Source organism: Dunckerocampus dactyliophorus, chromosome 3 (assembly GCF_027744805.1).
Source record: "Dunckerocampus dactyliophorus isolate RoL2022-P2 chromosome 3, RoL_Ddac_1.1, whole genome shotgun sequence".
Lineage (NCBI taxonomy): Eukaryota > Metazoa > Chordata > Actinopteri > Syngnathiformes > Syngnathidae > Dunckerocampus > Dunckerocampus dactyliophorus.
This window is the reverse complement of record NC_072821.1, coordinates 7761967-7783567: the sequence shown is the minus strand read 5'-3', so window position 1 is coordinate 7783567 and position 21601 is coordinate 7761967. Positions and strand designations below refer to the sequence as shown.

The 21601-nt window shown below is 39.9% G+C and overlaps 1 protein-coding gene across 5 annotated transcripts in view; it reads left to right on the top strand.

Moving 5' to 3' along the window:
- Positions 1–21601, top strand: part of LOC129178146 (MAM domain-containing glycosylphosphatidylinositol anchor protein 1) — a 214328-nt gene that overhangs the window by 132446 nt on the left and 60281 nt on the right. For 4 of the 5 annotated variants that reach the window (XR_008569757.1, XR_008569758.1, XM_054770069.1 and 1 more), the window contains exons 5-9: positions 1860–2056; positions 3760–3892; positions 11219–11488; positions 17544–17873; positions 18913–19212. Coding sequence is in view for 3 of the 5 variants with exons in the window: in XM_054770069.1 (XP_054626044.1) it covers positions 1860–2056; positions 3760–3892; positions 11219–11488; positions 17544–17873; positions 18913–19212 (1230 nt within the window). In the remaining 2 variants the exon portion in view is untranslated. The remainder of the gene's footprint in view (positions 1–1859; positions 2057–3759; positions 3893–11218; positions 11489–17543; positions 17874–18912; positions 19213–21601) is intronic. The other variant, XM_054770068.1, reaches the window with a different exon arrangement.

Genomic DNA, 21601 nt, shown 5'->3' with positions numbered 1-21601 from the left:
GCATCTTAAAACAATGCTTTTATATACTGCACAAGCCCTGAAAGTTAAATCACAGCTACTGTAAAATGCTTCAATAGTCACCGGGTGCATGGTCTAAAAAACAAATAACCGCCGGTGTTTCTAATTAATGTGGGCTTAAAAAAAAAGATGGTGGCTTAACTTCACAATATGGCAGTAACTGCAAAAGAGAGCTACGTTTACCATTCCACTTTCTCATGCACTACAAATAATACGTTATCATCTTTTGCTTTTTCTCCCATCTTTCATAACTGAAAGACCTACAACTATTTCTATGTCCACAAAAGCCCCATATCTCTCAAATTTTGTTCACAAATCTGTCGAAATCTGTGTTTGTGATCATATGTAGGTGTAGCCTGTCAAGATGCTGATTAGACAGCAGGGATTTTGCACAGATGTGCCTTCAACTGGCCACAATAAAATCATTCCAAAATGTGACACTTCTGTATTGACATGTCGTCCTCTAAAGGTGTGTACCACATTCTGTTTATTTGGCTAAACACCCTAAAGTTACAGTGGGCGTTTTGTAAAGCACATTAAGCTCTGTGAGAAATTTCACGTCAATCCGACACAGTAAGGGTGCATGTTTTGAAAAATATTCACCCTTTTGTGTGCAGCTCTTCAAGAGTAGAACAATGAGTTTACACAAACACACAAATTGTAAAAAAATAAATAAATAATGAGAGAGGTTAAGAAACCCAATGCAGTCTTTTTTCTGCAACATAATTTGATTTTTGGGCCGCACGGTGGTGTAGTGGTGAGCATGTTGGCCACACAGTCACAGTCTGGAGATCGGGAAGACCTGGGTTCGAATCTCCGTTGGGCATTTTCTGTGTGGAGTTTGCATGTTCTCCCCGTGCTTGTGTAGGTTTCCTCCCACATTCCAAAAACATGCATGTTAGGTTAATTGGCGACTCTAATTTGTCTATACATGTATGTGTCCTGCGATTGGCTGGCGACCAGTCCAGGGTATACCCCGCCTGTCGCCCAAAGTCAGCTGGGATAGGCTCCAGCATACCCCCGCGACCCTAATGAGGAGAAGCGGCATAGAAAATGGATGGATAATTAGATTTTTTGCTGAGTGTTGAGGTGCCATCTGTTCTGGTGCTCTCCTGTAACCGAAGGCTTTGTATGCAAAATGCGTGCGTGCATATGCGTGGCTGTAATACAACCCTAACGTGACAGCACTGCCCTTTTTAACATCATACTGTAAGATGTTAATCTGCACATGTCAGATCAAGAATGCAATCAGTACAGTACATGTACAGGACAGTCGTTCCCTTCTTTGCACATTGCGTGCGCCGTGCTCACATGATGGCGTGAGGAGCGCAGCAGCGACAATGACAATGAGGGATTTGTGTTTGTGTTTCCATCATGTTGGTGTGCATCATATTTCAATTAGGGTGCATTACATGAAAATAAGTTGCTGTGAAAAAATGTAGCAAAGGAGTGAGAGGAGGTAATACATAAAGAAGGATGGATGGTGATGAGGAGTGAAAGTGGCAGTTACTTTTAGGGAGATGGCAACCTCCACACTGAAATTGTATTCGCTGTTGGAAAGACACTGGCAATATGGAAATAAACATGGATGCAAAGCAAATTGTCAGATATGAGACAAATGACCAAGAGAAGAAGATGGTGGAAGTAAACATAGTAAATGAAAGTCAAAACAAGAAAGGCAAATGTGAAAAAAACAAAAACAGATTAGACGTGTGCTTGTTAGGAGTCATGATCAGTAGGCAGACTGTTGGTCAGTGTGGGGAGCCAACTAGCCAACACAACATCAATGCAAATTAAAGCTGTCGATGAATTTTAAAGTTTTATTTTGGATGTTTTTGCAGACCTTGACACACCAGTTCTGACGGTTCACCAGACCATCAGTGACGTGCGTGGAAGTTACTACCAAGAGAAGACGGTGTTCCTGCGCTGCACCGTCAACTCCAACCCGCCTGCTCGATTTATATGGAAGCGCGCCAGCGTGCTCATTGAACAAAGCAAAGACAATGGTGTGGACATCTATGAGCCGCTTTACACTCAGGTATCCTTCACTTACCTTCCAACCGCCACACCTAACTACCTAATGACTGTTCTACCAACCAGCCTACCTACCTATCGAACGGCTGACCTTCCTATCTGCAAATAACCTACCCTCCTACCTACAGACTAACAAAACAAACAGTCAAACTCAGGAACCAATTACTGATCTTTTAAACGATCTACTCCTACTACTTCTTACCTTTCAAGCTCCCTAAGTATCAACCTACTTATCATTTAACACATCTTCCTAGCTATCGGTCTACGTTCCTTGGTCCCTAACTTCATATTCACCTACTTACATTCCAACCTCCATACTGATCTACCAAATAACGATCTGACCAACATCCTGACTGCCTGCCCTCTCCTTCTACAAACAACCTAGCCACCTACAGTATGTTCTTACCTATCTATTTCTACTAACCTACTTACCTTGTACAGATTGACAACACCAACAATTGAAACAATGAACCAATGGCTGACCACCCAACCTACCTACTTCACTGTCTTCCAACCTTCCTAATTACTCGACTTTCCAGTCGACCTGCTTACCTTCCAATCCCCAACTACCAGTCATCCGGCCATCCTACCTGTCTGGCTGACCTCCCTACGTACAAATCATTTACGTTCTTACCTACAGATTGACAAAAGTATAAAAAAATTGAAACAATGAACCAGCAACTGACCACCCAACCTACCTCCCTCTCTTCCTTCCAACCTCTTAAACCACCTACTTACCTACTGACCATCTACCATCGATATACCTACTGACCATTTACCCACTACCGCCCTATTGAAGCAATGAGCTAAGAATCAAGCAAATAACCAACTACAACCCTAACCTTCCAACTTCCTTAAGTACCTTGTATTACAATCTACCTACTTGCCATCTAGCCAACCTACCCGCCTGCTGCCTTGCCTTCCAACTTCTGTATCTGCCAATTGGCCGACCATCTTTCCTACCTACAGTACAGTCCGTCAAAACCAGCAAACAATTGTACCAATGAACCAAAAAATGATCACCCAACCTTCCCACCTATTTGACAAATGTTATGTCTAACAAGTAAACTAACAAAACAAAAAACATATACCTGTATATCTGTGCACTTACCAACTGTGCTGCTATTATTGTTTAAATAAGAATGACCTAATTTTCCCTCCTGCTCAAACAATTCAGACCATCAGTTTCTTATTAGTAAGTTGCTGTAAACACAGCAGACGTCTTTAAACATGATTCCCCATTCTGAGACCACTAGCACAACGTCTCCTTTTCTGTCTGTTTATCAGAGCATCAGTCGAGCACAGAGCAGAATCCCTTGAGTTCAATTGTCCTGGCAGCAGAGTCCTCATCCAGACTGGCAAAGAATTGATTAGCCCAACGTCCACACTAGACGCTTACACAGCATCGAGCGCCCACAGTAGTTGCTAAAACAGTTGGAAACATTCACAAATCTATTTCATTTTCCTGACCACATCATTTTAAAACTTTTTTCCTCAATATCATCCAATGTAGGGTTGTAGAAATAATTGGGGCTTGTGTGTTTGTTAGTGTGTCTGTTTATTGTACCATGGCTCATCAAAAATTTAAAAGATTTCAGTTGACTTTTGGGAGAACATTAGAATAAAGAGAACAGAGCTCCAGCATCAAAGGAAAAATCAGTACGGTGATTTTGATTTCAAAATGTTTGTTTTTCTTTTCTAATCTAGGGTGAGACGAAGGTGCTGAAGCTGAAAAACCTGAGAATGAAGGATTTTGCTGATTACACGTGTCAGGTGTCGGTTCGCAATGTGTGTAACATTGAAGACAAGTCAGTCACCTTCCGGCTCACAAATGCCACATGTAAGTAAAAATGGCAAAAATGCATACGCTGTTGTGGCTTTCACATACTTGTGTCTTGCTTCTCACATGCGTCTTCTTCATTATTATTCAACCTCCTGCTCTCTCTCCCTTTTGATTCTGTTTTTTTCCCCCTCCACCCTTTGACTTTCCCCTCAAATTTGCTCTGTCTCTCCTTTCGTTTACCTCCCAGTGCGCAACATTGTCAACCTGTCTTAGTGAAAAGGCATCACAGGGCCGTCAGCTGCAATTCAGTTGTCACGTTGCCTGTTATCTCCAATTCAGTCCGCAGCGCTCTATCCATCTCCACACCGCCGCCCGGCAACTCTCTTACAAGCAACAACATTGTCAATGACAGCTCTGTCAGCCTCGTTATGGTCAAACTGATACACTGCAAGGGAAAGCCCTGCTCTGTTATTTCTCTTTACTCTTGTTGTTTTCTGCTTTCCTTTGACACGTTTCTAATGCCGACCATCTGACTTCATCTCGGTAAACCTTTCAAGAGACTGCATTACTTTGTATAATATGTTTTTAAGTCTGAATATGTCATTGTGGTCCTTTTTGTAAGGCTCACATTCTACAAAGCTACAAAATGACGTCTGTTTTGCATATGCAGTATGCAGTATACAAAGGTGAGTACACGTCACATTTCAGCAACCGGACATTACTACAATAAACTTGGATATACTGTCTCTAAGTAGTCAGTGTATACTGTATACTTGTATAGCAGGATACTGTAGATTTACCATCCACAGGAAATGACTCAACACACAACCATCATTGTCTAAATAGAACACAATTCTGTACACCTCACAGTGGACTAGGCTTGGGCCGTTTACTGTTTTCAAGGTATATAAAAGTCACGGTTTCAAAACCACTAAAATTTTCTGTGATACCGTTTCTACGATATGCAAGAACGTGGAGGTCCAGCGCGGCCACTACATGGAAATACTTTGTCACGTCCTGTGTTATTGCTCACAGTCGAAATTGGGCTTCCATGTGTTGAAACCACAGGTGTGTGCTGCGTTGCCATACGTCAGGCATAGATAGCACAGGTGTTGTTAGCTGCCTCGTGAGCATGCAGCTGCACTACGACATTTCGAGGTTTTAAAAAAAAATCGATATTTATGTTGTGACCTTCTTCGATCACTTGATTACATTTATTTGCATTTTGCTTTGTTTTTGTTTTTTACTAAGAAAATATCTAATGTGTTGGGACTTGAGTTGCAGGATTATTTATTTTAAATCCATACGTTCCCTTTCATCGTGTTATGTTTTATGGTTTAAAAATATTCCTGTGAATATTCTCATTCATCCAGTCATTGTATTGTCCGGGCCTTCAGTCAATTAAATTCAATTGACTCTTTTTCTCTTTTCAATAAAGATATCTTTTCAAAAAACAACACTTTTTAGAGCTTGGATTATAATACAGTGAAACCGTCAAACCGTGGTATATTTGCTCAAGGTTATTATATCGTCAGAATCTCATACCTGCCCATGCCTGTACGTAGTGGACATGTCCAAATTGTGTCCATTGTGTAAATATGAAGTGTGAGCACCATTATCTACCACTGCCTTAATCCTCTTGGGCATGGAATTCACCAGACCCGCACAGGTTTTTACTGGAATCATCTGCCACTTCTTAATGATAACATCACAGAAAATGACTCACAGCTCCCCGATGCCGGCTATTTGGATAACGATGGCTGTGTGATGGCTCATTTTCAGTACGAGTACTAAATCTATACTGCTATATAGGCTGTACACTGACTGCTGTAACGTATATTCAAGTTTCATTTCTGTAGTATTGTGTCTTGAGACGATACACTAGTAACAATGCGAACTGAAATGAGAAAGGTCAATTCACTTTTGGGAGATACTGGACCTATAATCGGGCAATCAGGCCGCTTTTGGAGGTTTTGCATGAGTCCCCAGGAAATTGAATGTTAATGGGAAAATTCGACTTCTCAAAAGAGATGCGGTCACTAAAAAAAAAAAAAAATCAAGGATGAGGTGAATATACTGCTAGATGTGATGATAATTCACATGATAAAGAGGTATTTATGTCATTAAGTCTCCATAGTCATGCATTTGTTCATTTTTTTGTCCGTTTTGTCAAGTACAGCGGTTTGGGTCATTACTGCCATCTAGTGACCAGAATACTACATATCAGTTGTTCTTCAATAATTCTTGACTAAAAATAGGCCATAGGCAAGCATAAAACGGCGATCATTTATTAATTAGTTCATTTTTGAAAAACCGCGATAGAGTGAGGGAGCGATGTAGAAAAATATGCTTTCTGGACCTCACAGCTTCAGGGAGTGACAGGAAACACAAAATGAATAACAGACAGGAAGAAGCCACAATAAAATACACACTACACAAAGCTATGAGCATGAGATACATGAACAAAGTAGCACAGAGAAGGAGATTATCATAAAAAAGAAGAAAATAATAAATTGTAATGTTTAACATGTTTTGTAATTCCCAACCAAGCTTCTGCGTGTCCTTGTAGTGTCACTCACCGCTTAGATTAGATTCCCCCAACTGGGTCACGCCATCACTGCTGCATCACCGCTGTGGGACAAGGGGATTGATTGATTTTTAGATCATAATCCCGTCCTACCATTTAATGATGGCTGACGTCCAAATCCTCTTCCTCCACAATAGGAACAGTGGAGGGGTGAGGGTTGGGGGGTGGGGTGGTGGGCTGGTTGGTGGATTACAAGTTCTAGAGGTTAGGCAACATGATGAGTGACACAACAAAATATTAAATGTAAATGCTGAATTTACATGTTCAAAGGAAGGGAAAGTCACAGGAGAAATTGGTGTTTAATCCCTGCTCTTCACCACGTTATGCTTACAAAACTCGACCAACTGGCATCCACTGGAAAGGATGACCAGGCTAGAGCAGGGCAGAGGAGGCTTAGCCAGGTTGGAACAGGAGTGGTCAAATCCACAGACACGAGAGGACGCATGGAAACAGATAAAACATGGGTCAAATGACGTGGTTGAATCTTTATTTTTCTCGAGCTGCCGCACCTCCCCGTGAAACCCCCACCATATGCAAAGCACCAATCCGCACACATGTAGGCATGCAGGCAAGACAGAGAAAGGTGGTACCTTGCTCAAAGGCACCTTAACGGTACCCAGAAAGCAGATTAATACCCCACCAATCCCAATTCCCCCCTTAGTTTTCCCCAAATCCTCAGCAGGATGCAAACCTTCACCCCTCCTGTCCAAAAGCCAAGTCCTTATCGACCCCTGTTGCCAATAAAAATTAAATTTTTAACATTATACTTCTTTGCTGATTGGCTGAAAGAAACCATGTGGCTTCGCAGGGGTCATTTGGGGTCCATTTGGAACACCTCTTTAAGTTCCCTGGCCAATAAAGGGGTAAGACACTATTTAAAAATGAAACAGGTGTGCAGAAGAGAGTACCACTGACTCACAATGTCCAAAATAAAGCCTCAAATTAGAAAAGTGTTGATGTTAAAAAAACCAACCACACATACGGTATGATCGATGGTTTCTGTATCTTAACAAAGTCACCATTCGTTAAAATAATAGTTAAAGTATTATTATCTAATACTGTCAATCAATGCTGAGCATTATTATCTCAATTAGCAGCATAAATTGTTCATTCTATTGACTCATTATGAAGTCATGTTGAATGGAATTAAGTCGCAGAGAGTGTGTAGCGTCGAGAACAAAAGGGGGCGGGGGTATGAAGGTAACAACTATGTAAAGCAGTGACAAACTGACAGAAGGAAAATGGAGAGGACAGTAAAAGAAGGCGAGCTTTGAAGACGGAGACATTTGTTACCTGCTTGTAAACTGCTGTGCTGCACACAAATCCCATTAGTTTGGGGAAGAGCGGAGGCTGATCCCGCTGTCGCCCACACATCCCCAGGAAATTGAAGCTGTAATTCTAACATCCTCACTTGATTCACTTATCTCTTTTCGCTCATATTTTTTTTATCCCACATCACGCCGTTTTTTGTTTTTTTTTCTTTTTTTAACCTTTTTCTATTTTGAAATGACAGGTTTTTGTTTAAATGTCGTTGGACAGATAAACATGCGGTGATGGAGTGTTCATTGGAAACAAAAACTATAGATGTTATCCAGACTTTATGGTCTGCAAGATGACATTGTAAAGCCCATAGACGTTTCCATAAAGACTGTGAGAGTGACAAGAAGAAAAACTCTGACTTTCTTGGGGGAGAAGACACCTTTTTACATTTCTGTGGAAAAAAAATAGTCATATATTCGGATCAGTACGGTTAATCGCTTTAATATGAAACAGTACAAGAAAAAGGGAGGCTGACCCGATATTTCCAAGGGAAATATATTATTATGTCTAGATAATGTGTGTCTCAACACTAGGTTCACGTATGATTAAAATGTCATAACTAGGGGTGTAAACGATTCGCGGTTACTGATACAATTCAAGGACGTTTTTGGTTCATTTAGAACGGTAGGATCCGAAACGATTCAGTAACTTTAAATCAATTCAGTAACTTTTCAAAAATTCAACCTATGTGACTGTGAAAGAAAGATGCTGGACAGTGCAGGTGAAGTTTCCTAGATTCCCGTCGTTTTTTTGTAAAGGAACCAGGTGTAGATGATCCGTAATGCTGACATACTTATTAGGAATGTTACAAATTTTTAAACTGTGTAAAATCAAGTTTGTGATTAACTCTGTCTGAAAAAACATGACTTGAACTTTAACTTTATAGCTCATTCACTTCTCTACCCCAAGTATTAAAGAAGTTAAAGCAATTTTCATACCAGAAAATAGCGCCTTTGGTTTCCATTACTTTAACATTGAGTCAAGACAAAAGCTGTGATCGACCTGCTGACCTTGGCAAGTTCAACCGTACTACAAAATATATCACAACTTAGGCTGTGACATTTGTTTTAAAAGTCAACAGAGTAGCCATTTTCATTTTTTTGATCATCAAAAAGTCCCGGGAAGAAAATGAAGGGTAATAATTCTGCAGCAGCACGCTGTATTGGTTTCCACGCCACACTGCTAATTGCATGTACACAGTAATTCCGGGGCAAAATTAACATATTTCACACTATCAGATTTTAATGAAATTTCATCTGCAGATAGATATTAAAGTGGATTTATATCCTCCGTACCTCTTATCTTGTCATGAAGCTCTGATCCATGACTTTGAAAGGCTTAAAGTTGGATTTAGCTTTTCTGTGTACAAATGACAATACACCACCGCGTATCATTATAAGTACACTTGTATGACAATTGGGAATGTCAAAATTGTACTTAAAATCGTGCTTGCACAGTTGATAAAAGCTTTATGATGGGGAGAGTTTGACTTTGGAATGGACTATTTCTATTTCCGTCGGCTCCATTGGGAAAAAATGAAATGGAGCTTTGAGGTTTGATTCTAGTACAGTTCAGGATTCAGTGTTTAAAAATGTTAAAATGGCACCAAAATAGCTTCAGCAGCAGCATGGTACTCATATGAGCCTTCACCTAAAGCCCCAGCTCATTATTGCTCCTTGAGGGATAACAATGTATTGCAAGAGGAAAGAACATATGTTCAGGTGCTTACAGGATTATTGCTTTAGATTTGATCTCAATCACATAAAAGCCATACGGTGTCCTGACCAGATGTTTTTCTAGTGCTCTTGAATTATTATAGATGGCCTATCGAGGCTCAACTTTTTACAGTGAACACACAGTAAGATTTGCCACCCATTGATCTAAGCATATTTATTGCACACTTGTCCAAATGCCACATTTACACGGTAGGTATAATGGAAAAGGAGTTTGGCTGTAATCGATGAAGGACTGAATGAACTCGCCCATCCTTCAGATTTACTTGTCAGCTGTGTCTGCTTAAATTTACGGCTTCAAAGTCCTGTGTGCTACAGTGTGAGAGTGTTTTCTCAATTACAGGGTAACCTTGTTTTCCTATGGAAGAAACTACCTGTTATAAATGCATACATAGAAAACAATGTGAATAAATGAGTTAGGTGGCCTCCAGGGCCGCTAACCAGCTCGACAAATAACAACATTATAGTGTGTCTGTTCGCACAGTTTTGTCTCCCAATTAAGAGACTGTAAGCATCTTCATACGTGTTCATGTTTTGGTGGAAATGTTTTGTTTTTTTTAATGTTTTTTTTATGCACCTCTTTCATTTAGGCGATTGCTGTCGGTTGAAAAAGAGATTGGCTGAGTGGATGTACCGCAAAAAAAAAAAAAAAACTATTAGAGGAATGGATTGCTTCTGTAGTATGAGGAGTCCGCCTCGGAGTGAGGATTAATTCTCTCTCAGGTTGATAAAAACCTGGAATCCGCTTTGAACTGTATTGTATATTCCCCCTTCTGTATTCTCCAATATTACTTTGCAAGCATAATAGTAGCAACTCCTCGAGCATGTGGCCTTTTAATATGAAGTCAGTCTTAGAAAATAAGAATTTATCTACGGAGTACCTTCAAAGGTGGAACACAATTGGTTCTGGGAGGGCGATATGTTTAGATTTTAACATTTTTTGACAAAGGATATACTGGAATTAGAAATAATCTGTTACACAGCCAAACTGTTCCCATCCTCATTAAATGCTCAATGGTCACATACTCTAAGTGTGAAATGAAACACAAGACAAAGATAGGACAAGTTCCGTTCACATCAAGGTTCCAGTCTTTTTGTTAAAAGTAAAGAATTACTTCATGTTCTTCTCTTAGCACCCTTTGTTGTCTTGCAAAAAAACCTAAAGGAAAAGCAAATCGCAGGGCCAGTTGAATCATTTTCTACTCACCGAACTGAGGTCTCACACCACTTCTCACATGACGACGGTTTGAATTGCAAAGATTTTTGGGACTGTAGAGGTGCATATTTCCCCAAATGATTGTGTTCCACTGCACTCTTTTGTCATTGCACATGTATGTACTCTGTGATTTATGGCAAAAACACAAAAGAACACTGTTATCTCAAATGTTATGGGCACGATGACCCTTTTACTCTACGTGGTGCACACAGATAAGATTACGTGATTAACTTACTGGGAAACACGGAAATTTCCAACTTTGACCTTGATCGACCATAGTCCAAAATGAATACTGGGTGATACTGTACATACGTAAACATGACGCATGGGCTGTATTGAGGTTCCTTGTTGTGTTCTAAAGACAATTCAATGACTGCAACCAAAATGCAACCCCCACTGTGAAACATTCACATTGAAGGTTCACAGGTAACATTGAGGTTTACATTTCTGCAGGTTTCATCATTAAATCATTTTCTACAATTGCAAAGCAAATAAATTGCATATATTCAGGTTGCATCTTTTTCCAGCTCCTCCAATGGTCCGACTGTCCGTCGATGACACGGTGGTGGTGGATCCCGGACAGGATGTGATCATCACCTGCGAGGTGACCTCAGGGTTCCCCACTCCTAATGTGATGTGGTCGCGTTACCCGGGACCCCTTCCCCTCAACGCCCAAGTTCGGGGCGCCTCGCTCATACTGCGGGCCGTCACACCGATGGACGCTGGCTTCTACAACTGCACGGCGGTCAACAATGTGGGCAACCCTGCTCGCAAGAATGTCAATGTTGTCGTCAGGAGTAAGTGTTTCATTCATTTTGTACTGCTTATACTGCACTGGTGTGAGCTCGGGCCTATCCCAGCACATAACAAAATGAAAAGACACCAATAGACAAACCATTCACACTCACGTTCTCACACCTATGGACAATTAGAGTCTCCAGTTAACTTAATGGGCATGATTTTGGACTGAATGCAGCCCTATGATATTCAATGCACTGCAAGCAAAACCCACTACAATACACATCAATATACAGTATGCTCCTACTGGGGTTGTTACTGAAGAAGGAAAAACTCATTAAAAAAGGCCCTCTTTTCAAAATTGAAACATGCAGAGCCGGTCCTTCCCAAGTGGCGCCCTAGAGGATGTTTTATATGGCACCCCCCCCCCCCCCATTGGCGATTTACAGACGCTTACAAATGAAATTGAATGGCATTGTTTTTACCATTGTCTTTCATTTGTAAGATGATGTGTCAACCGATTTGCATGGTTAAAAAACTACAAATACAAAGAAAATCTGAAATGCAATATAAATAGTTAGACAAAATAAAACTCTTGGAAATAAGTGAATAAATCATAATAATAATAACAATAATTATAAATGCAACAAGCAACATCAAACAGTTGTAATTTAATAACCATACAGTTTGTGCACAGTAACTTTCTATAAAGGTGTGTTTACACCACAGGTGTCAGACTCATGGCCCGAGGGCCAGATCTAGTCCGCCACAGCATTTTATGTAGGCTTACTACAAAAGCTTGGAAATAATGAATGTCACAAAATCACCTCATCTTTCTTGCAAAATTGGAAAAAAATAGTAAAATTAAATGCTAAAAATAATTTTGACAAAATTATACATAGTAATAATACTAATATCATCTGACCAAGCTATTCCAACCATACGTTGCTATCAAAAATCATTTGTATTTGCTTGTCATCATGACTTAGGATTTCAAAGCACATTATCAAATACATGAGGAATCTTGAAATAATAATAATAATGAGGCAATTATAGATTTATATTCATACACAGTATGTTCACAGTTACGAGCGGCCCTCTGACCTGTGATGTGGCCCTCAATGAAAATGAGTTTGCCAGACCTGGTTTACACTATGCAATAACTATATAAAAACACAAATATGTAATTTTATAATATATAATGAACAACCATATGCAAAACTGTACACAAATAACAGGCGTGGGGATACTTATTTGTTATCATATGTAGTAATAATTAGTGTTGTGTGGATCGATACTGCAATATCAATACTTCCGATAGAAGCTCTTGATGCCGAAACTGATTCTCACATCAAAATATCGATACTTTGGGTATTTCAGTCATTTGAAGTAATGTTTGTCTGAAACGTTTTCTTATCATAAACGAGCCATGTGTGAATTCTTAAAATAGTTCTTACTAATTATTCATTTATTTTCATGGTTTGGTTATTGTACTTTTTTTTTGTATTGTTTACATACAATTTTCGCATATTTTAGGATTTTTCTCCTCTGTTTTTTTCTTGTACACTATCTTGGCTATATCGTAAATGACTCTGCTATCTCATACAATACATACATTACTTAAGTTAATTTTTAAATTATGAATTTATTTAAATTAACAATTATTTAATTAATGCATTAATTTAATGTCTTTAATGTCTGATATGAAATACGCTACTTTTTTAAATTTACCACACACATTACATTAAATTGCATTATTGCAAATATATATCGTGCAATAATAATATATTTGCAGTATCGGATCGGTATCGCCAATACCAGCCTGAATTTTAGTCAGTATCAGATCAGAAACAAAATCAGTGGTATCGCATATCAATAGTGATAATTACTGGGTGTTGCTTTACATTTGTTTTTTTCCATTTTAAAAGTTAATAGTAATAACTATCCATCCATCCATTTTCTATACCGCTTCTCCTCATTAGGGTCACGGGGGCATGCTGGAGCCTATCCCAGCTGACTTTGGGCGACTGGTCGCCAACCAATCGCAGTAGTAATAACTAGTTTTAATATAATTATATTGAAGGTGATTTTAGTTTCGGCTCTGATACGACAACCAAAGCTGGGAAATTTCTGGGTTGACTAAGTCCTCCTATTCCATGACAGTGTCGTTCATACAGAACAGTAAAAAGGTGGAAATAAGCAATAGTTTTCAAGCAGTGGGCCACACTCATTGGCTAACTAGCTTCAGATATGAATGTGTCGTTTACACAAGCAGCTGAGCCGTCATTACGGAGAAGCGATGAGAATGGCACGGTTAACTATCTCTCCCTTTTTCAAATTCCTCCGCCACCGATACCTTGCGTGGCTTCTCCCCTGCAGCTATTTTTAGTCCTTTTAATCATCTTTATTCATTCCAATTAGTCAGAGCAGAGTGGAAGCAATTAGCGACAGTCTCGCCTGTTTCTAATGACATAGACAATGTATGCAGGATAGCTTTCTCCTGTAAACCTAATGGGCCTGAACGCATCATCGCACCAACACAGGTGACCAGACAGCAAATGAGACTGATTCCTTGTGTGTGTGTGTGTGTGTGTGTCTTTGTGTGCAGGCAGAAAGTACAGTAGGAACAAGTGCACACACACATATGGGGCATTCAAGCACATTCGAGCCTCCGCGCTGTCTCCACACTTGCCAGTTAGCAATGCGTGTTAGCGTTAAACATACGGTCAGTGTCTCGTGACGTGACCACCTGGCAGGCTAAAAAGATGTTACAATCTAGCTAACCTAAACTGTTAGCTGCCTTTCCCTTCCTTTCGGGCTTGGAAACAGAGCTGTTTTGTATTCAGCGCGGAAATCTTTTGGGGGGGAAGTGCAGCTTTTGAAAGTGAAAATTAAATGTGACACTGTGAGAGTTACTCTTTGTCCTTGATTTTGTTCCTCCCTCGCTGTTTTATTCTGTACTAGGCTCCCTTTTATGTCACACGTTTTTCTTCCCCTCTCGCTCTTTCTTCTTTAATAATAACCTTTTTTCTTTTTTGTCGCTTTGAGTCAGTTTGCATCATCCTTATGCCTCAAACCATTTATCTCACGTTCTTCTGTCCCTAAACCTTTATGGATGAATTATGTTTTCTTATTAAAGCCCTAACTCACACAATATGGCATTTTTAGCTTGATTGATGCATTTCTTAATTTTTAAATATGAGTACTTTATTGTTAAGTATTATTGTTTATTATAAGTATTATTTTTTAAATTGTAATAATAGCAATAATTAGGGCTGTCAAGTGATTTAAAAATATTTATGATTTCTAAAAATATTTCATCGTGATTAATCACATGCTGGCCATTAACTCGTAATTAATCACAATTAATAGATAGATTAAATAGATAGGACGTTTTTTTTCTATACTAAATATACCTTTGAAAGATCATTTTAAAGTTTTTAATATGCCAATCAACACGAGACTGGATAATATGTTTGCTTTATGATTTTTTTTGTTTATTAAACATTATGTTTAATAGCAGCTCAACACAAAATGGACCTCAATGTATAAAAAACAAGCACAATGTACAACAAGTAAGTTAAAGTAAGTTAAAACTGTCCATCACCCAAATATCATATAATTCTCTTCAAGCAAATCATGTCATGACATATAATTGTGACTAACATTACAAATAAAGATTTGCTAAAACACCCGACAACCAAGTGAAATGAAAACAGGGTTACAAAAACAGCTTACAAAAACCAGAATGCTCAAGAACAGTCAGTAGTTTAGAGAACCAGCACTGTGCCCACATGCTGCGGTGCGGCCAGGCTATAGCTGATACTGTTTTACTCTTTTACAGAGACACACGTGCACACGCAAACACTCTTGTAAACGCACTTTATCACTCTTACGATGTGGAAGTGTGACACCGCGGGTCTTTCAACATGCAACTTTTATTCTGCCGTCTTTGACAAAAACAGAAGTTCAAGCGCTAACGGTCATAAATAATAACGCTAATAAGTTCCCTTGCGCGCCGTGACTGCCATCTCATTGAGCGCTGTGTGTGTGCTTGCTCACTTCCGCCTTTGTCACATTGACACAAGCTCCCCAAATAGCTGTCCTCAGCTATGCCTGCCGGTAACTAGAAGCTAGTAACCCACATTTTAGCTCACAGTTCAAAGCAACACATAATATCATATCATATCATATATAAAAAACAGTTTTTAGTTGAATGCCAAGATACCGCTGTATAAATGACAATTAAAAATACCTGCAGTGTTCCAGTTCCGTCTCTCTTCTCTCTGGCATTTGAGATTTGACGTACTCTGTGACAACTCAACTCCCAGCGACAGTAGATACAAACTTGTCGAGAGAGGATTTGAAGCTAAACTTACCATTCAAAAAACGAATATGAATTCAGTGGTGTTTTTCACCTCAAGTCTCTGCTTTTCTTTTGATCACGACTGCAAAATAACGCAAAATGGAGCCAAAGAAAGTTGCAGGTGACAGCATTTGGATAAAGAAGGTGAGAAACATGACTGGATTCAACAAATAACTCATGGCAAAAGGTGGTGTCCGTGTTGATCTCTCTGCCACATTGTGTCTTTGGCAATAATCACGTTTTCACTGAAGGTAAAAGTAACCTTAAATGTTAATTTATCCCTTTCAGGCATTCAGATGCATTTAAAATTGTTTATGCATGTAAAACTGTAAGTATAAAACCATAAAAATGTGTTTTGTGTTCATTTTTTTGAGACTTGCGGCATAACTTGTAGCAAAGAACTACAGAGTCAACCGCTGATGATGTCATAGATAGGCGACGGAGCTGACTTCCGGCTCCTGCTTCCATGTATTAGCATGCTAATAGGCTGATAACAAAGACCTTAAGAACACTGTTGGACAAAACGTGCACCATATTGTATGCAAACCGAGGCAAATTTTGGAGTACATTTTCAACGTTAATCAAAAACAACGCAAACCGGGGCGTACGCTAACCAAGGTTCCACTGTATATATCATTGGACTTCCCTAATATCACCCGCTTCTGAGTACATCAAAACGGTATTTGTATTCATATTCCAATCTTGAACGTATTTCTATTTGAATCCCTAACCCACACAGCTAAATCATGTTTTCAAATGTATATTTTAATATTATTAATTACCAGAGGTGCGAGTCTCAAGTAAGCCTCACGTAAAGATGTGCAAGTCCAAGTCAACTCTCAAGTCCGAAGTCGTAGGCTTGAAAATGTCAAGTCCTTGCAGGTCAAAAACACTGTTTAGTGTTTATCAAGTAAAATACCATGACCTCGTAATTTGCCAATGCAAATGAAATTCTCCCCGCTAGCACATCCCGGAGTTAATCACTACCATTCTCCAGCAGGCGGGCACTCACAGGAATAAAAGCCACACGCTCGTTGTTTGTTCGTAAAGTTAATTGGACGTTAATAGATGCATTCCTTGAGGCAGATTCAGTGGGAAAATGTATTGTCTTGCTGAAAACAGCATAGCATGGTCACATTCATTGAAAACATTGCACTCAACACTTTCACTGCAAATCCCAAGTATTTTTAAGTCATCAGACTAAAGTCCCAGTCAAATCCCGAGTCACTGATGTCAAAGTCCGAGTCGAGTTGCAATGTCATCAAAATTGTGACTCGAGTCCAGTCGTCACCTGAGTCCACACCTCTATTATTTATCTTATTTTACTTTATTTATGTACTGTATCTGCATTTATATTTTTATGTATGCATTTAGACATGTATTTTCCATTTATATGTATTATATTATTATTATTACTTATTATATTTATTTACGTATATTTCACTGTTCTAGAATGTATTTTTATTATGACACAACATTATTATATTGAATAGATTGTTTTTAAATAAGTACTTCATGTATTATTTTAAATGTACTATGTAGCCATATCCGGAAGCCCATTTCAGTCTTCATCAAATTACTTAAAAAAAAAAAAATTAAGACATCTGACAAACATTTATGTAAGGCCACGCGAAACAATGTTCAGGCTCTCCATTCATTTTGGTGATATTTTACTTATTTTCCACATATTTTGAAGACTGAACCAACTTGCATTCAGCCTGTCTTCCTCTTTTTTCGACGTCATACAGCCATGAGCAACCTGACCTTCCAAATTACTCCGGATTCCAACAAGGACAGCGAGACAATCCAAATGGGTCGTGACCTCAAGCTGTCCTGCCACGTGGACGCCACCCCTCAGGACAAGGTCAACTACACCTGGTACAAGAACGGTGCTCTGGTCTTCAACTCGGACAGCCTGATCTTGCTACGCAGCGACCCCGACATGGCGCCCGGGACCAGCAGCTTGGAGATCGTGGACATGAAATTCCGAGATTTGGCCACCTACAGCTGCGTGGCTAACTTTCCTGGCAGCAGCGTGCCGGAGCTCCGAGTGGATGTCAACATTTCCCAGAACAGTGGTGAGATCTTTCTTTTTGCTTCCTGTTTGATCTGTCCATCAGTATGTCACATTTGCATTTGCATGACTTTCAAACTGTCTGCCTGCTAAAGTCACACAGAAAACAAGAGAATAAACTTCACTACGGTCTTTGAAATAATACTTTGAAATAATACAGTATTATACTTATCTACATACACAGTAACTATTACTACTATCTTTATTAGTTGTTGTAGTAGAAGTGGTAGTGGTAGTAATTGTAGTAGCAGTAAAATTACCAAGTCAAAAGTTGTTGTCAAAGTAATTTGGAGTTCAACTAAACCTTTTCAGCAAAAAAATATACATATGTATATTACCAACTTATGGTGGATTTTGTGTGTTTTCTGTAGAAAAAAAACCTGCCTCTTTTTGGAGAAAAAAATTCAACTCAAACATTTATAAAATCCACCAATTTGCGAGGTCATGAAGGTTGAACTGTTAATGTGCAGGGATCCACTGTTTGTACATTGTATATATAGCTACCCTGTAACTAGCTAAATTGTTCAAGAAAGTAATTAGCTAGTCTAAAGCTAGCTCGTAAAATAATATGCCAATATAGCTAGCTAAATAGTTAGCTACATATCATAGCTAGCTAAGGCAAAATCTAGCAACTAAAAACTGTGACATAAAATGGCCATCTATCTATCTCTCCATATAGATGTCTTCCGTTTTCTGTCTTTTTTATACTATTCAGCGCCAACAAGTTTCTACTTTGATGTGCCATTAACCACAATGTTAGCGCTCAACGCTAAGCGGCCATTGCGTTCATGGTTCCCATGCTGCATTAAAACGATGTGATTGGTCAATAAAATCTGCCTTGTTAACGTCAGTTTCTTGCGTACCTTTTTACTCGCCATCTGTCTCTGTTTTCAAGTTTAACGGTCTGACACCATCTGTGGTTTTTATGTCACTGTCTCTTCTGTCATACCCTTCGCATTGCCCTCGCCTTATGTGCCAATGTTGTAGCCTACCACTGGTTATGTATCATTATTACTGTTTTTTTGGTATCCCCCCCCCTCCAGTTTCTCCCCCAATGCTGGCGGTCCCTCCAGGAGGTCAGGTGGTCAATGCACGAGAAGGTGGCAACGCAGAGCTGGTGTGCTTGGTGGTGGACGGCAAGCCACGTCCGCCGATCCTCTGGTCCCGCACAGAAAAGGACCTGCTGATGCAGTCAGGGAAGACCGTGGTGGAGACACCCGACGGACGCCTGAGGCTGAGGAATGTAAGCCGGGACATGATGGGGGCTTACCGCTGCCAGACTGCTCCTTACAACGGATTGAACATCAAGCGGCGAGAGGCGCAGGTTCAGCTCAATGTGCAGTGTGAGTGTCGATGGCAATACTTTCAGAAGAACTAAAATCATGTCATGAAAACAGTTAGACCCTGAATATAAGACGGACAGTTTTACGGTTGAATTCAGTTCTTGTTGGACAGCACCAACTGCTTTTAACACAACAGAGTGTCGGCTCTAATAATGGTAAAAATCGTAAGTCATAAACAGGTTTTCTATGCTGTGACTATGAGAATATTAATATTGAAGTCTGCTTTGCTCTGCTTGGGTCTGGAAGAAATAAACCGTGATAAACGAGGGATGGCTGTATATAGAACAGCAACACAGAACATTGACACAAAAAAAACATAGAAAAATGGCAACAAAGCTACAATTTTAATCACAACACTTCATTGCAGAAAATTGTTCCTGTTTCAAGCATTTTTCAAATGTTGGGTTGGCATATTATTTTGCATATTTTAAATCGTATACAGTGGAACCTCGGTTCACATACGCCCCAGTTAGCGTCTTTTTTGGTTAACATTGAAAATAAACGGCAGAATGTTGCCGTGTTGTGCGTACATTTGAGTCCAACTGTGTTCTTAGCAGAAAACTGCACTTTTTTTGGAATTTTGCCCATCATCCACAATCCTTATGCGAAACATGACCACACGTGTCTTTCTCTTTTCTGCGCGTTCGAAAGAGAGAAAAAGAGCTAAAAAACAGCTAGCATGTGGGAGCATGTAATGCATGTACCTATTTTGACTGTAAAGCCCTAAAGAAACCCGTCCAAAAAATGCCAACAATGTTCTATTAACATAACTGACCTGTATATAGTCCGTAAGGTGGCTGGACTCCTGGAGAGTAGGGCCGCTGCTCCTTCACATCGAGAGGAGCCAGTTGAGGTGGCTCGGGCATCTATTCCGAATTCCTCCCAGACACCTCCTTGGCGAGGTGTTCCGGGCATTATGTCTCACTGCTGGCCTGGGAACGCCTTGGGGTCTTTCTGGTGGAACTGGAAGAGGTGGCCTGGGACCGGGAAGTTTGGACTTCCCTACTGAGACTGCTGCCCCCAATAAGCGAAAGAAAATGGAATGGATGCGTATATAAACCAAGCTACAACGACATTGTTATTGTAGCAGGTATTGTGTCAGCTAACGAAAGAACGATTTTTCAGGCGTAGTTACGCAGAGCCTCACGCCACTACTGAGAGGTAGCGGGCCCGCTGATAAACAATGCGATAGGACACCAATCTGTACTGACTGGGAAACAAGAACAAACATGAACAACTACGAATAGACAACCAAATTGTCTGTGTAAGTATTAGCCCGCATTGCATGTTTTGTTTATACACGGCTAGATGGACTGTGTTGTGATATCATGTGCTATGTGCTCCATGTATCACAATCAATATCATGGTGACTTGATGGACAGGTGTCCATCTGGTCCAGCTGATCTGGGGCGTATTTTCCAGTTTATTTTGGGTTGGTGGAAAAGCATTTTTATCACTGCAGGGTTTGTTATCGCTAACAATTGTTTGTGATGCAGTCACTTGGAGCAGTGTCCTGTTCTACATATGCACGAAACCTTTCCATCGCTGGTAACATTGTATGCCACTGTATTCAGCAGAAACACTCTCTTTCTGTCGGCATGACTTGGGGAGATCCACATTTATACCACCAAGTCATGCCGGTGTAATGACTTGCCCCCATCTGCTATGGAGTTTCGCTCTTTCTTCTTGCGGGCTGAAGTTCATCCTCCGTATAGTCAGGCTAAAAAAGATAAGGTTCTGAATCCTCATTTGTCCAAAAGTAGTCGGCGGCGGTGACTCTCACAAAGTCTGCCATGAATGATTAGTAGTTGCAAACAGTGATCAGTGCGACCAGAAGTTCTGGTAATGTTTAAAATGATAAAAATACAGCAAAATACTGTAAGTACTGCATGTTATCATGACTATACCTGTTACTGCATGCTCACATCATGTATATAAAACGATAAAACGTTGTTGGAGGTTTTTAGAGGGATTTATAGTCGAAATAGGTGTGTCCCTGACGTGCATTGTTAGCGCTGTTTTTCGCTCTTAAGGACGCACAGAAAAGGAAAAGACATGTTTGCACATGTTTCCCGTAAGGATTGTGGATGAGGAGCAAAATTCCACAAAAAGGGCAGTTTTCCTTTCATGAGATGCATACACATGACGAGTGAAAGGGATAAATGAACATTTACCTTCACTGAAGACGCGATTGTTGCCAAAGACACGATGTGGCAGCGAGATCGACACGGACACCAGCTTCGTGTTTTGCCATGAGTTGTTTCATGAATTTGGTCGTGTTTTTACCTCAAGTCTCAATATACTGTATAGTTCATTAGAATGTTCTAGATCAGGGGTTTTTGAAGTGTGAGACAGGCACCATTAGACTTTAGGGCAGGCACAGTTGCTT